We start from the raw sequence: 16,597 nt of genomic DNA on the forward strand, positions 1-16,597 counted from the left end.
AAATCCTTTGATATCTAGTTAATATATGCAAGTTAGTGGATCCTGTCTGATTACATTCAACTCTTTTCAATCTTTCATGTCCAAAGAAATTCTATAACATTGTGACCAAGAGACGGGTTTAAAGGTCAACCGCTAAAGACAAACCACGTGATTGTTTTATCCGAAACAGTCCTTGACGTCATAAATAGTAGTGTCGATTAGAATATTTTGGGTAATCGAGTGAAAAGTACATTAATCAACGAAAAAAATACCGAGTCGGACTATGTCCAGATGTACTGTAGGTATAGTTTTAAACAATTTACACAACATAAGGGGAGAACCATTTGATTTCCCAGTAGGGATGGCTGGAGGAATTTTGGTTAAAAAAAATGTCGTAGAAGAAAAAAAACTGACCCAGCAATGTCTTAATGGCCAGTAATGGCATAAAAAAGAAAAAAATTGATGCCTTAGTGGTGGGGAAAAAATTTCTGCCATACCCATTTCCTCCAGCGCCCCCCCCCCCAATCAAATGGCCCGTCCCTAATGTCTGTACTGGTATCATATGTTCTCTGCATGAGTCAGGCAATCCTGAAAGCACTAATGATGCAAAAGTAAGAAATGGGGAAACAAAAACAAAAGACGAAATGAACAAAAAGAAAACAAAACTGACCTCCACCACAGACAGTAGAGAAACCGTCTGCGCGTCTATGCCTCCACACATGCACTCATCCGTGCAGTTTATTCATATTTATTAGCGATTTGTTGAGGTCACGAACACTGGGTCACGAACAGTCAACCCACTTGCTCTGCGCCCTCTATCGATTCAATCTTCCATTCACAAACATAGAGTGAACCTTGCAATATCTGTCTGTGTACATAGGACATGGCGCAAAAATAGCCAGTTTATAACAAGTTTTTGTCTATTATCCGCGACCCGTGTGCCCAGACACCAGTCTAAATATGCAGTTTTCCATGTGTAAGCAAATTGAGGTGCTGATGCCGGAAGACGCTGTGATCTCTGAGCTCCGAACGGGAGACGAGGTCGCCGTACAAAATGGAGGACACGGTTTTCCACGGACGCCGCTTACACCTTCACACACGCTAATCCAAGTTTTGACTCAAGAAGGTAAGAATATCTTCAAGCAGTCTTGCATATTTTTCTCTTGCGTGCCGTAAATGGCTTTACCAATAAATTGTGAGTTGGCCGATTGCGGTATTACCGGTAGCGTACATCCCTCGTTTGTGCGAAGTTAACACAGACTCACAGACAATGGGGTTCGGAGCTTGCCATATATAGTGGCCCACTATATCCTCTACTGGCTATGCTTGCCCCGGTACCGGCACACAAAAATCGCCGGGGGAACTTGTGAGCTGCGGAACTGCAGCAAGGTTGGAGCTTGCTGCGGTTCCGTAGCCCTGCCACTACCCTTGCTCCACTTCCCCCAACACAACTAGCAAAGGGGATGGTAGGGCTACGGATCCGCAGCAAGGTTCGAGCTTGAAGGTAGCACAAAAATAACAGTAGACAGGTAAGAGGAGGGTCTATAGGCCAGTCAACGTTGTTATTAGGAACAAATGCAAGCAAACTGTTTGTCCTGCTTGTGTCTCAAGCAGTATGTTATTCAGCCACGTGAAGTCGTCTCAGAAATAATTCCCTCTGCAATATAGAGCCATTTGGTGTCCAATATATACATACCCATTTGAGTGCTGTAATTTTCCGACCAAAATTGTAGTGCAAAATTTTACCTACTTTCATGAATTTTTCTGTTCATTTTTGACAATTTTGGACCGAATGGACATTACTCATTGACTACAATTTTTGAACCATATTTTGGAAAAAATGAAAAAATTGTCTGGATCTGAAAAAAAATTGTCTGTATTTTATACAGTCCACAAAAACTGACTTCGGCACTCAAAGGGTCAATATTAAAGTTCAGTCCTATGCAACCTCAGTAAGCTGTTATGGTGCAGAAGTGTGACCACAGTAGGGTTCTCCTTGGGGTTGCCCATCCCCCTTAGTTTTGAGCAATCGTTTCACATGTTATTAACCACATATAAAAGAATATACCGTTATAACAAAAATGTGTATGTGTATTAAATTAGCTGCCCCTCTGTTTTTCCTGGCTTTCGGAAAACACCCAATCTGATTAAGATCCAATGTTGTGATGGGTTGGTCTTTACGTTATTGTATTAAGGTTGACCGCAGAAGGAAAAGACCGTAACACAATAGTGTAAAAGACTGACCCATCACTACATTGGATTTTAATCAGATTGGTAAAACACTGTTGTACCACAGATGGTATTTACTACCTGCAGTGATTTTAACTTAAAGCCCCACCTCACCAATAGAAACAATAGGGTTGTTTTGAAATTCGTGATTTTGAAGGGCGTATATTAAGTGATTCTAGGTCATGTTCATGGTTACAGGTTTTGTTACTAAATGTAGCTGCATGTGCGCGACATCAGACACTGCTGCTTGAAATGCGGACGAATTTTATCAATGTTGCATGCATGGCTGTTGTTGCAGATTGTACTCTGACCCATTTATATATCTTTTAGTATTGGCAGTCTCCGACAAAGTGGTGTTTTTGTCATTCTTGCATGCATAACTTCCAAAAGTGTGATAAAAATGTGAGCAAATATTTATCTTTGCATATTACTATGAAAAGAATGACTTCATTTGTGAACAGCTCTATTGAATTTTTCTTGATGACAGTCCTGAGCTATCAAACTCTGACACACACACACACACACACACACACACACACACACACACACACACACAGACACACACATATATATATAATATATATATATATATATATATATATATATATATATATATATATATATATATATATATATATATATATATATATATATATATATATATATATATATATATATCTGTACAACTCTGTTTAATAAAACAATATATTTGTCCACAAATAAATTCAATAAGAATTCAAATTTCTCCAGTATTCTCTGCTCAGGCTGTAGGGCTGATTGCAACACTAAGATTTTTACTTGATGCCTCTTGCATAGCAGTATTTCTGCAATATATTTGCTGCTATATCCAATAAATTTTGACTCTGTGCACTTGTCTTGTGGTCGCATGCTGTTATATGTAATATTTAGTTTTTGACAGAACATTAATCATGGTACCTATGTACAAAATCTTCTGTCCTGCACAAGTAGTTTCCAAAAGCCTAATCTAATCTTTCTGACAAACATTTTTTCTCTGCATATGAATAATGGCATGCTGACCTTGATGAAATCAGCAAGCGGTGCAGTCAAATGCTCAGAGTGAAGAATCGCGAAGAGCGCCCTCAACACATTGCCTCGCACTGTTTCAGCGGAAAGCTCGCACAAGACTCTCTCACAGCCCCCTCAATTACTGCACAGCTCTGATTTTCTACCACACGATGACACATCCTCGACGGTCTTCCAAGCATGTTAGGTTCAGTGAGCTAGTTGGGCCAAGTACCCCTGGCTTGTCGAGGTAAACTCTCGGCTCAACTGTTGAGGGCCCTTGCATGTCCTGAGTTGGCATAGTTGCTAAAGGGGACTATTTCACACCACTGAAATTTATGAAATTGAGAATGCCTCAAAAAATCAGGCAATAGACTTCAACTGAATAGTCGATACCTTCAAAGAAAGATGTCCTCATTTGACCTCATCATTGATCATTTGACAATGGTTTTCCACAAACCTCAGTAAGGTTAATGTAATGAGTGTGAAGGAGATTAAAGTCGTGATGCAACTGAAATGCTGTTTATCTTCATGGATGAAAATATTTGATATCATGTGCAAGGTGATAAACAATGTCAATTTTATGGGTTGATTTTCAAATCTGGTGAGATGGCCACAAGGGATAGGCCTTGAACTCATTCTTAAGATTAACCTCTCAGGCCTAAACCCCTATTATAGGGGTCACTCTGGTTAAGTTACCAGAAAAATCAGGCCTGAAAGCTATCGGCATTATGTCAATTTCACTCTGTCTGTTGTCAGAACACTCCTTTGTTTATTTGTTTACTTCACTTACTTACAGCTATATAGACATGACCTTTTGTGTTGATGGTAGACATACTATCAAATGATTATTTGTGGGTAAATTTTACTTTCATTAAAAAAAAACTTAAGTTGTTGAGGGGCTGTGAGAGACTTCAAGGTACACACATATGGTTTGTTGACTGACATAACCATTTCTATTATTTCATAAATTCATACAGATTGCTGTCAAATAGGGATGAAGCAAAGAAACAGGATAGAGTCTCTCATCTCGGAAGTCACTTTCTCAGAACAACTCAAGAGTTGTTTCACCGTCTTAGCAACAACACCCTTTCCAGTAAAGGTGAGTGCCCCGGCTTGGAGAGGTCAAAGGTTACAAGATATTTTATTTGCCTAATAAGCATTCTGAAGTTTGTTGGTACTGCAGTGTGTGTAAATGTCAAGTATATCTGCTGTTTATAAATTAGTGATATACCCGATATACCCATCTAAATATACATATAGTATTGTTAGGACTGTTTTCCAGGTAATTTGATTGGGTAAGCAAACATTACAACATTTAATCCATTCACTATATTCCCTTTAGACACCCCCCCCCGCCAAAAAAAAAAAAAAAAAAAAAAAAAAAAAAAATAAATAAATAAAAAGACTGTTTCTGGTCACCATGCGCGTCATTTCAGAACCCGCGCATCAGGTCTTTTTAGGGGTTTACATACTCATCAGTACAGCTATCCTTGATATCCCTGTTTGCATGTCCAAAAGGTTTACAAAGAAAACGTAAGTATTATGCAGCCAGTGATAAAAAACAATAACTGTTGCATCAATAGTGCCAAACTAGCATTGTTAGGAATACAGAAAGAAAGAAAGGGGGAAAAAACTGCATTGCTGCATCACTTTTGCTGATTGTCAAGGACCAGAAACATTTTATTTAGGGCCTAATACAGATCAACAACCATCATTGATACTGATTGTTTGTGCCAAAGCATGGTGACGAAAGAATTAAATTGAAAATTTGCAATTTATCAGCTCCATCATCACACTTTCCTCGACCTTGTTTTCAGGAAAGGCACGGATTATCAACTTTCTGCATGAGAGTGGCGTTATTCAAATGAATGTGAAGACCACAATGCAGTGCTGCAACAGTGAGACCCCCCAGACAGATGAGAAACTGATGGAATGCCAAACCGAGAGAGTTGAGGAGTCACATCCCACTGATGAGAGTGAGTCTAGGCATGTGGTAAGTGGCTTTCCACAGGCTTGTTCAAGCAGTCACAGCAAGCAAAGAAACTCCATCAGGTACCCCAATAACAATGGGGAGAAACTCAGAATTCCAGACAGTAACGGTACAACAGTCCAACTCAGAAGTCAGAACAGTGAAGTCACTCAACAGAAAGAGTGCGGAAAAACAAGCCTGCATATTTTCAATGAGGCCACTCGGCTGCATGCAAGTGAGAGCAGGACCTCTCAACTTCCTGTAAGAGAGGAGCAGGCCACCCAACTCCATACTATTGACATCAGGACTCCCCAACTCAGTGGTAGAAGAATAAGAATTCCACAAATGCAAGAATCAACAGAACTAACTACAGATAAAAACACAGATTCCGTACCACTTATAAGTGAAATAAGTGTGTCTGGAAGACCTGAAGGATATGCAAATGAAGTTGAAGGATATGCAAATGAAGTTGAAGAATATGCAAATGAAGTTGCAGAGCCACAGAACTACTTGAATGATAGTAAGACGCTCCTACCGAGGAGTTGCAGGTCGAAACAACTCCAGAAAAACATTAATAAAATGAAGAGAATGCACAGTAACAAACTTGAACTTGGCAATGAAACAAACTGTGCTAGGAGATTCAGGACAAGCCACTGCAGTTGGATTGCACAACTGAAGCACATCAGACCGATAGAGAAAGTCAGCTGAAATCATGTGTAGTGACCAATGAACAAGATGATCTTGGTAGTCATGGTGACAATGCAAATGAGGTGTTGCCTGGGACTCAACATGGTGACAGTGCAAATGAGGAGTTGCCTAGGATTCAACATTGTGGCAATGCTAATGAGGTGTTGCCAAGGATACAGAACTACTACAGTGTTGCAGAAGTCAGCAATGCAGTGTTTACTAACACCCTTGTTGCAGGATCCATAAACTCAGACAACCAATCACAGGAGAGAGATCATGTGGACCAATCAGAACACATCAATGCCAGCAGAATAGACATTAAGACAGAGGAGGCTGATGATCTGATGGTTTCTGTGAATGGTCCTGCTTCAGAAGTTGAGAAGAATACGTCAGCTGGTGATGACGTCAGGTTTCTGGAGAGTGTGACATGTAGGTCAAGTACATCACTGGAAGCTGCCAGTCGGCAAAGCGTGCCAAACTGTAGTCAGTTTGCAGTAGAGGAAACAGCGACTCACGGGTATACTGCCATAGGTCAAAGGTCAAGGGAGAAACTTGTGAATCCCAACACAGACATTCCTGTGTCCCATCCGTCCCCTGGAGCACGGGAAGAGACTGCCGGCATAAGTGAAAACATTGTGATTTTACATCAGCAGGAGCCTGACATCCAAACCAGGGAGAGTGGACATGTGAGGAGACGCACAGACAAGCCTGACAAGGGAGAGGTGTATGTGTACAATACATCTGCAGCGCGGATGTACCAGTGTGAGCACTGTGGGAAAAGACTGGATTCAAGGAGAAGCCTGGCCCTTCACAGAACGATTCACACAGGTATGCTTCTTAAATAAAATATGGAAGTTACATGTAGTTGCAAAAATGTGAAAATGAGAAATGACTTGTCATGTTGCATCAGTAGTACTTTATGTAAAATGTAGATTTATTTGATAGTGACACTAGTATGTGTACACGGTTGTGTATGTATGTACGTGTACATGTATTTATGTATGTATGTACATGTATGTATGTATGTATGTATGTATGTATGTGCAATGTATGTATGTATGTATGTATGTATGTATGTATGTATATGTGCATGTCTGTACATGTATGTATGCACATATATACGTAAGGACATATATACCATATGTAAATATACACATAGGTACGTATGTATGTATGCATGTTAATATGCATGTATGTACATACATATATACACATGTACTTGTACACATACACATGTACACTTGAAAGCAAGCACTGACCCTTTCTCCCCGTTTCATAGTCTGTAGATGCACCTAGCCTACTGTGAACTGTTGGAGTGTACCAAAATTTTCACTTTGCAAGGTTTATCTCTGGTCTCTGTATGTGATAGAAAAATGGTGATATACATGTAGAGAACAAATATGTGAATAGGAACTCATACTCCTTTTCATGTTGCATAACATAATTGATCATGTGTTCTATTTATTTCTCTTTTCCAACTTAGAAAACCCTATACGGATGGCAAAATCAAAATCTTTCATGAAAACCTCCAGGCATAATAGAACTGGAAACCCAGGTAGACAGGGGGAATCCAACCAGTATGGCAACACCAGAAGGTCCTCTCGATACTATACGCCAGTGTCCATGCTCTCGCCAACCGCATTGGAAAGGAGAAGGGATGAAATCCGGGAAAGAGTTCGTAAACACCGGGAAAGGAAAAAAATGGGAACATCTGAGGAGCGGTATTTGCAACAGGGTGTACCAGAGAACAGTCAATCATGGTCTGTGTATCTTTCCAACTTAGCACAGTGAAATTTTAATCATTTGAACACTGACCAATGATGACCTAAGGTGACCCCTGGTGACTTAAGATGGCCTCCCGTGACCTAGGATGACTCTTTGTGACCTAAGATGACCTAAGATGACCTATGATGACCCCTGGCGACTTATGACACCCTGGAGTATTTACCCTCACGAGATTCAAAGGGGAAAGGTAGTCTAGAATAAACAGAAATGGTTGAAGACTACATTTTCTACCTGGGTGAATATCGGCCTGTTTTTCAGCACAGAGGCTGCACAGACCACAGATTTCCCCTAGTGAGTTTTTGAGGGTAGGGTAACCCCTCTGTTTTTTTGAGCAGCCTGTTCATAAGTTGATAACCATACAAAAGGGTACAATTTCACAACAGGAGAATATGCAAATCATGTATTGGTATGAGAACACTGGACTATACAGTATCTCAAGAGTTTGTGTAGTACATAAAGCAGATGAGGACCATGCTGCCAAACCAGGCACAGACATTGGTATATGCCTGCACAGCCAGGGCTCATGTTAATATTCACACAAACAGTATGGACCAACATGAATGAATGGTGCCTTGTTCAAAATAGATATTTAGCCAGTATAGCCCAGATGTGTTCAGACAATCAGCTAGAATATTGGGCTGATGTGCAGTGTCTCGGAAGCTGTGGCTGAATCTTACCGTTATAATTGAATAATACAAATAGACTCCCGAAGTTGCTGTGAATAGTGACAATCAACCAATCAGATATAACCTTCCGAGCACGCTGCACCTCAGCAGGGATAATGTGTACAACATGTACAAAGCACACACTAACATTGTATGGTTTTTGTATGTCGAAAGCAAGCACAAAAAAGACCCTACTGAAAATAACATTTGAAAGTCACTGAAAAATACTGAGGATTGCACAAAAAATTAAAACTTATTTCAATTGTGGTCCTCAAAAAGTGTTACAGAAGCAGGTGTTTTGGATGCTGTTTGACCTTTGACCTCTCACATATACACCTGATACTGTAACCCATTGAGTTTCGTCATGCAAAGCTTTTTGGTCTGAGAAGACGGGGACTACAATTACAGGGAAGGGAAGTTTTTCAAGCTTGAATGTAATTGGACACTTTTGACCTATGACCCAACAACTCCTTTTAGGAATCATGGATTTATGTAAGTCAAAACGAAAAGTGAAGCAAATTTTAAGTTCAAAAACTGAATTCAAGTGAAATAAGATTGTTGTACTTTGCTGTCCAGATTGATTCCGGTGCGTAATCATGTTTTTATTTCAGTAATTGTTTTATTGAAAAAATTTGGAATGTACTTTTTAGCTCCCATAGCCATATGTATATATGGCAATGGAAGCTATTCTTATAGGCTAGGGAAATGTCTGTATGTATGTATGTCTGTATGTCTGTATGTCTGTATGTCTGTGTGTCTGTATGTCTGTATGTCTGTATGTCTGTATGTCTGTCCGTCAACATCAAAAACTCCAAAACCGCTGTACATTTCAGCTTGATATTTGGTGTGTACATGGATGATGGGCTGTAGATGAGATTTTGTTCAAATGAAGTTGTCATTGCCAAAAATATGCAAATTAAGTGAAAAAATGTAAAAACAGTCAAAATTGAAAAAACTCAATAACCACTGAGCAGATTACATGAAAAATTAGCATGTAAGTACTTTGGGCTGACATGAAATGATTGTGCACATCTTGGGTCAGTATCTTGGACTTGCTATTTTTCATGAATTTTTTTGTAATTTTCTCCCATTTTGGGTCAAAAATCTTCTTCTCTGAAACCACAAGTCCGATTGATTTGAAACTTGGTGTGGAAGTGCATAGGAGTGACCTTTCCCAAATTTGGGCAAATCGTGGTGAAATTTGCATATTTTTAGTTTACACGTCCATAGACTCCCATGTATAAGGCAGATCTCCATAGACTCCCATGTATAAGGCCACAAAAAATAAAAATTTAGTTTCTCATCGTATTCATATTGCAAAAGGATGCAGTGACACAATTTTTAGTCCCCACGGATGAAGTCCAGTGAGCTTATAGATTGGGTCATGTCCGTCTGTTCGTCCATCCGTGAGTCCATCCGTTCACGCAGATATCTCGGATATTTTGACAAAATGTCATGTGACCTTGATGACCTTTGATCTCAAATATACATATTTGTCCATAACTCAGTAACCACAAGTGCTACCACCCTTCATATATGGTATAATGGGACACCCTATGACGCCACATATTGTACCTCATTAATTATGCACATATCTAATTTTGAGCGAGCCAATAGAGCTAGAGGTCTGATTTTTGGTATATAGGGATAACTTAGCAAAACAATTTTTTTGACAAAATGTCATGTGACCTCGGTGACCTTTGACCTCAAATATACATATTTGTCCATAACTCAGTAACCACAAGTGCTACAGCCTTCATGTATGGTATGATGGGACACCTTATGACGCCACATATTGTACCTCATTAATTATGCACATATCTAATTTTGAGCGAGCCAATAGAGCTAGAGGTCTGATTTTTGGTATATAGGGATAACTTAGCAAAACAATTTTTTGACAAAATGTCACGTGACCTCGGTGACCTTTGACCTCAAATATACATATTTGTCCATAACTCAGTAACCACAAGTGCTACAGCCTTCATGTATGGTATGATGGGACACCTTATGACGCCACATATTGTACCTCATTACTTATGCGCATATCTAATTTTGAGCGAGCCAATAGAGCTAGAGGTCTGATTTTTGGTATATAGGGATAACTTAGCAATACAATTTTTTTGACAAAATGTCACGTGACCTCGGTGACCTTTGACCTCAAATATACATATTTGTCCATAACTCAGTAACCACAAGTGCTACTCCCTTCATGTATGGTATGATGGGACAGCTTATGACGCCACATATTGTACCTCATTAATTATGCACATATCTAATTTTGAGCGAGCCAATAGAGCTAGAGGTCTGATTTTTGGTATATAGGGATAACTTAGCAAAACATTTTTTTGACAAAATGTCACGTGACCTCGGTGACCTTTGACCTCAAATATACATATTTTTCCATAACTCGGTAACCACAAGTGCTACACCCTTCATGTTTGGTATGATTGGACACCTTATGACGCCACATACTGTACCTCAATAATTATGCGCATATCTCATTCTGAGCGAGCCAATAGAGCTGGATGTCTGATTTTTGGTATATAGGGATAACTATAGGAGAGAAATTTTTTGACCAAATGTCATGTGATCTCGATGACCTTTTACCTAAAATATATGTTTATGTCAATAAATAAGTAACCACAAGTGCTATGTCCTTTGTATTTAGTAGGATGGGAGACCTCATTAATTATGTACACATCTAATTCTGGGCAAGCGAATAGAGCTAGAGATCTGATTTTTTGGCATATAGGGATTAATTAGGAATATAATTTTTTTTGAAAATGTCATGTGACCTCGATGACCTTTGACCTTGATTATACATATATATGCATATTTCAGTAACCACAAGTTCTATACCCTGCAATTTTGATAGGATATTAGACCTTAAGATGTCACATCTTGTACCTCATTTATAATGCGCATATGTATTTCTTGGCTGGCCAATACTGCTAGAGGTCTGATCTTTTTTCCCGATTTAGAACCATAACTTAGACATGCCTCATGTGTTTCAAATTGGGAACAACGACATAGACCTATGTGCCCATAGATCTCAACATATACACTCCAGTGATACTTCTTAATGACCACATTTTCCTGCCCCATCAAGACTAATACTCCTATTACAAGTGGGGACTATGTCATTGTAAATGACTTGTTGAGTTAATGGTTGTATCACAGTATTCGATATATCTAATTCTGTATTTTTTCCATTTTATATTCTGAATAATTACATTAAACATATTTCACTGTCTCCAGTACATTTCATTTAAGTATTTTCACTTCATGCACTTTATCCCTTTCACACATGTTCAAATATCTGACCAGAGAACAAACACTAAATAGTCCAGGATGGGAGCTACAGTGTCATTGACGCTATTTTTTATTTATGAAAGGCTTGGCCTCTGAGCAATGTGTTGTTGAATATTTTTACTGTGCATGTGTTTTGCTGATATTTGTTGTATTTATTTCACTGATTTGTGGTCAAAGTTCCTGTACAAATACTAAAATATTTCTTCCAACTCATTGAGGAGTTGTGGTCTGACCCTATCATCATTGACGTATGGTACAGCCTTGTGTATTGTCTATGGTGTGCTTGGACCGCTATACTTGAAAAAAGGGGTGAAAGTATGATGCTAATGGAATTAGAATACCTAAGGCTAGCAAGACTGAACTAAACTGTTGGACTTTGACAGAAATATTTTCTTGGAATATTTTATCTTGTGCTGTCAATGATGATGAAGGTCCTGTGCAATAGAATTGGTGATAATTGTTTGTTTGTCACACTTGTGAAAGGGGGAGGGGGGCAGGTGGGGAGCAGGACAAATTGATCAATATTTGTCCTGCAGTACAAACATCAGTACTGCATTACTGAATTTGTACTGCAAATATCAGTACAAATTGCCATTATTTTTACATTTTTCCTTGAAACATTTTTGGCAACAAATACCACTTGTGACATTCTTTCAGATGGATGTTTTTTAAAGTTCCAGCAAAATATTTTAGAAATGCTCTCTCTTATATTTTTATGGTAAAACATGGCATTTGGAACTCCAGTGCAGATAGACACAGAAAGAAACGGCTTTTTTACATCTTAAGGTAGTATGTGCCTTGAAAGTGAAAGACTCAAACTTTTGCTGGAACTTTCCTGAATGAAACTTTCATCCATCCATTTACCAAATCAAGATTAAAAATCAGGGGTCACAATGCAAAGTTTTGAGCTAACAAAACAAATTACATAACATTTTGCGATATTTGAAATTCAAAATGGCCGCCATTTGTGTGTTAACTCTATGGGTAAAAATAAAATGTTCGATTTTTGAAAAACTAAGATGGTTGGAAAGGCTAGAGCGTCAGTTATAAATTTCAACAAAACTATTAAAATATAAAAGTAGTCAACATTCTCTGTGGAATAAAAAAAACTAGACATTTGGGCACAAAGGCATTGCAGAGTTATAGCCTGTTAAAACTTCTGAAAAACTGACCAAATAAGAAGAAGTTGGGGAGTCCTTAGTGTATTAACTATGGTAGAGTTCCCCTAGCTTTTAATTAAATGTTTGAAAAGGGAAAGTCATTATTTGCTGTTTTGCAGGAAAGTTTGACAAGGCGGTGCTGGCATTCAGAGTGAGTGACTGCTATTGTAAATGCATTTTTAGATTCTTTGAGTGTCAAAGAGGTGTCAAAAGTGAGATTAACCCCAAAAACTGCTCTATGACTTCAAAAGAGGGGTGCAAAAATGGCTTGTTTTCGACATTTTTGACAGAATAACAGTTTTCCTACATAATTTTATACCAATTTAATCCAACTTTGAAATGAGATATGGACATTGAATTTTTACAGCCTATTAACAAGGTTACAGATAAGATTTGTACGGCACAATTTTCCTGTATTTGAATTACTTTTTGAAAAATCACATTTTGAAATTTGAAAGAAATTTTGATAATTTTTTGATATATAAACCCATGTAAAATCATAAAAACAAATTTTTTTTACAAATCCTGCCGTACAAATCTTACAATAAATAGTGTCAACATATTTATAACTAATTTGGTAAATATTAATACTATCCAATTATTATTAAATTCAAATATGTAAAAAAAAAATTGAAAAATTAAATTTTAATATTTACTGGTGTCATATTTCAAAGTCATGGCTGCAAATATACAATTTTTATATTCTTTGGAGAAATATTAACTAAGGGAGTTATCCTGAAAATTTGAACTAAATATCTTGATTCTAACACTTGAAACTTGACATTAACTCTGAGAAAAGAATTGGTGCAAAAATAGCCTTTCCAACCACCTTAAGATGGTGAAAGTATTTCTTACACCAAGAACTTTAAAATGAGTGCCCACAAATGGTAGATCTGAAAAGATCGTAGAAGTTTGAGTCCGACTACCTGTCCCCAAGGCGCATTCTATCTTAATTTAGCTTATGCTGACTTTTTCTTGAACTGACTTATAGTTTCATGTTGAACACAGAAATTGTTAATGTTCGCTGTAAATAAGGACAGAGCATTACGGCAAATCAATATTCATATATTTTTATCGCTGACAGTTATGATATAACATTTGCTTCTGCTTGTTTACATCTTTCAGAGGACATTTTTCAGATCACATGATAAGTTATAACCCAAAAGTTTTATGGATAACTATGTAAAAAAGGGCATTGTATTGTCAAATGAACAACTGTAGCAAATTGTCCTGAATATGCAATATATGTGGTATTTGACTCCTGTGTTTATGCCTCTATCAGTGTCACCTTTTGTTTGTCTACGTGTCTCTGTCAGTGTCACTATTAGTCTGTGTCTCTGTGTGCCTGTCAGTGTGACTGTTTATGTATGTGTGTCTTTGTACGTAAGGCTATGAGTTTCTACACTCCCATGGTGGTGTGTTATGTAATAGTCAAGTTGATGGCCCAGTGCAAGGGGGAGGTATCTCCTATGCTTTAACATAGGTGATACACACCCCTCTTGCACCGGGCCATTGACCTTAGTATTTTCGTATAAAGCTGAGTACTTTGTGTAGCTTCCCTCACAAGTTTCTCTGCGGACCTCATAATAAACATCTTTGATCATTGGCACAAACTTGGTCTGTTTCTGATTTGTCATCTCTGACTACAATCCTGACAAGAATTAATTTAATAAGGAGGTGGGGCGGAAAACTTCCTTGAAACCAATCCACTCATGCAGTTTCTCCATGTTATAAAATATAATATAATTATATAATTTTTTAGGGCAAAATATCTCATTCTTCATCAAAGGTACATGTCCAATGGCTTTGAAATGTGGTCTGTAGGTGCCTAGGCTTGACCTTTAGTTCAATTTATTCAAACAATGATGAAATTTGTATATATCTTTTTGGGGGCAGGGGAAGGAGCAGACTTCCCCTTAAGGTCAAATAATAAAATTTACATAAAGTGCCCTTTTGACCGCCTTCAAATGTTGTGTGACATTTTCTCATGATATCTTCTTGAGTTTGCTTGCTGTGCCTCAAAATGAAAGACTTAAAGTTGTTGCTCAAACTTAAACAGTTCACACCAGAATTGTAATGTACATGTCATGTAATGACACAATAGCAGTAAACCCCCTTAGCAATGGGTATAGCACTTGATTTTGAGCAGTTAACTCCATGTATGCATGAGTGCTGTTATGAACTGGTCAAACCCTTGTAGTATACCTGCTGCTGAGTGTAGTTAATTGCTTTAATATATATCACTAAGCTGTTTCAGTCATATTGAAGCACTGCCAGATTATAAAGAATGGTGCACTATGGGAAAATTTTCTAGAGAAATATATTCTATTCTTTATTTCATATCAAAATTACAGTTCTTTACTATGACATACCGGAACGGGACTCTTCATTGACAATTGCAGATGTGGAAAGAGTAAACATGAAATTTCTGAAGCAAAATATACATTCCTATTATGTGTGAAGTGTAAACAACAACACAGAAAATTGTCACCTGATTAAAAGGCATCAACATCTCATATACAATTTATCAAATTGTAAAGGCACAGCTATTGATAATTTTTTTACAGAATATAGAATATTTTTGAATATTACATAAATTTATTATAATTTTTAGTATTTACATAATCCTTATCTTCAAAACATAGAATTATTCTAAATGACTTCTGAAAGACAGCTGTATACTTTGGGGGCTCTCCATTGGCTGTTACTTTTAATATTTTTTCCATTGTTTTTGTTGTGCTTGTGAAATAATTTCTCATTCTGATCCATAAAACATGTTGGAATGGCTAATGCTCAACTTGTCAACTCTTGTCTCTGAATGTTTGATGTTCAATGTTCAGTGATGTTGTCAAATGAATGTAGTCTTTACTGGGCTTCATCTATCAGTAATAACAGCCAATAATAACGAATAATATTTAATTTATTCAACACACTTGGCCAAGATAAATAAGAACATAAACCTGTTCCATTGGATGTATATAATGACAACTTTGCTATTGTTCATTTAATGTTGTGATATTTGACTGATCTTCATTGGATGTTATAATTGCAAGAAAATATACAATCTCCTACAACATAAAAGTGCAAATATAACAAGTAAAAACAACTATTAAATTCAAGATACTGTAAAAGTGTACTCTGACACAGTCTACCCTAACCAAGGCATCCATAGCTATGATATGCTTCTGACAACTTCCCTACCCAAAGACCACTGTGTACATCCAATAATAAAACTGTTGGTGATGTGTAAGCAGATAAAATACCATTACAATACGCACAGGTTGAATTTGAAAATATACAAAATACATCATTGTAAAAACTTCCAGTAAATAACAATTGATCATAGTCTTTATCATTATTTAATTATTAATTTATCAAAAGCGCACTTCATTAATTTGATTTCAGTGGTCTGTACAAACTTATAAATCACAAATTATAATTAGACACTATAATAATCTCTATAAAGATATGTTATCTCACCGTGTGCATCAAATGGCACAAAACCCTTTGGGTTTGAATCATCAAGACTACATTATCTGAGCATTCAGAATATTTCTTCACTATTTTGCAATATAAGAAACAGCAGTTTTTACATGCCCACTATTTTCATAGCAACATGGAGTAAAATATGATTGTCTAGGGTGCAGAGATATTCCATGGAAGGGGTGAACAATCTGAGAAAAAAATCAGAAAGTCTGTCAAGTATGCAGTTCCGGCATCAAGAATGGTCTTTCTTTTTGGGGGGAGGGGGGGGGGGGGGGGTCACAAACCATCTCTAATATTCT

The 16,597-nt window shown here is 37.5% G+C and overlaps 2 protein-coding genes across 2 annotated transcripts; both read left to right on the forward strand.

Annotated features, from left to right (window-relative positions):
- The first annotated feature begins 827 nt into the window (after positions 1 to 827).
- Positions 828 to 5,911, forward strand: LOC139125083 (uncharacterized). The gene is made up of 3 exons (XM_070691191.1): positions 828 to 1,105; positions 4,212 to 4,333; positions 5,052 to 5,911. Exon 3 carries the CDS (start codon positions 5,099 to 5,101, stop codon positions 5,909 to 5,911), a length of 813 nt encoding a protein of 270 aa, XP_070547292.1. The 5' UTR covers positions 828 to 1,105; positions 4,212 to 4,333; positions 5,052 to 5,098.
- On the forward strand, positions 5,848 to 11,113 carry LOC139125084 (uncharacterized). The gene is made up of 2 exons (XM_070691193.1): positions 5,848 to 6,718; positions 7,374 to 11,113. Exons 1-2 carry the CDS (start codon positions 6,235 to 6,237, stop codon positions 7,679 to 7,681), a joined length of 792 nt encoding a protein of 263 aa, XP_070547294.1. The 5' UTR covers positions 5,848 to 6,234; the 3' UTR covers positions 7,682 to 11,113.
- The last annotated feature ends 5,484 nt before the right edge of the window (positions 11,114 to 16,597 follow it).

Source organism: Ptychodera flava, assembly GCF_041260155.1.
Source record: "Ptychodera flava strain L36383 chromosome 23 unlocalized genomic scaffold, AS_Pfla_20210202 Scaffold_24__1_contigs__length_23054250_pilon, whole genome shotgun sequence".
In the NCBI taxonomy this organism is placed as follows: Eukaryota; Metazoa; Hemichordata; class Enteropneusta; family Ptychoderidae; genus Ptychodera; species Ptychodera flava.

Bases quoted from the DNA above. Each gene is read 5' to 3' on its own strand.
- LOC139125084 (XM_070691193.1), top strand. From the start codon at position 6,235: ATGGTTTCTGTGAATGGTCCTGCTTCAGAAGTTGAGAAGAATACGTCA. The intron at 6,719-7,373 runs GTATGCTTCTTA...TTTCCAACTTAG, and splicing joins TCACAGAACGATTCACACAG to AAAACCCTATACGGATGGCA.
- LOC139125083 (XM_070691191.1), top strand. From the start codon at position 5,099: ATGAATGTGAAGACCACAATGCAGTGCTGCAACAGTGAGACCCCCCAG.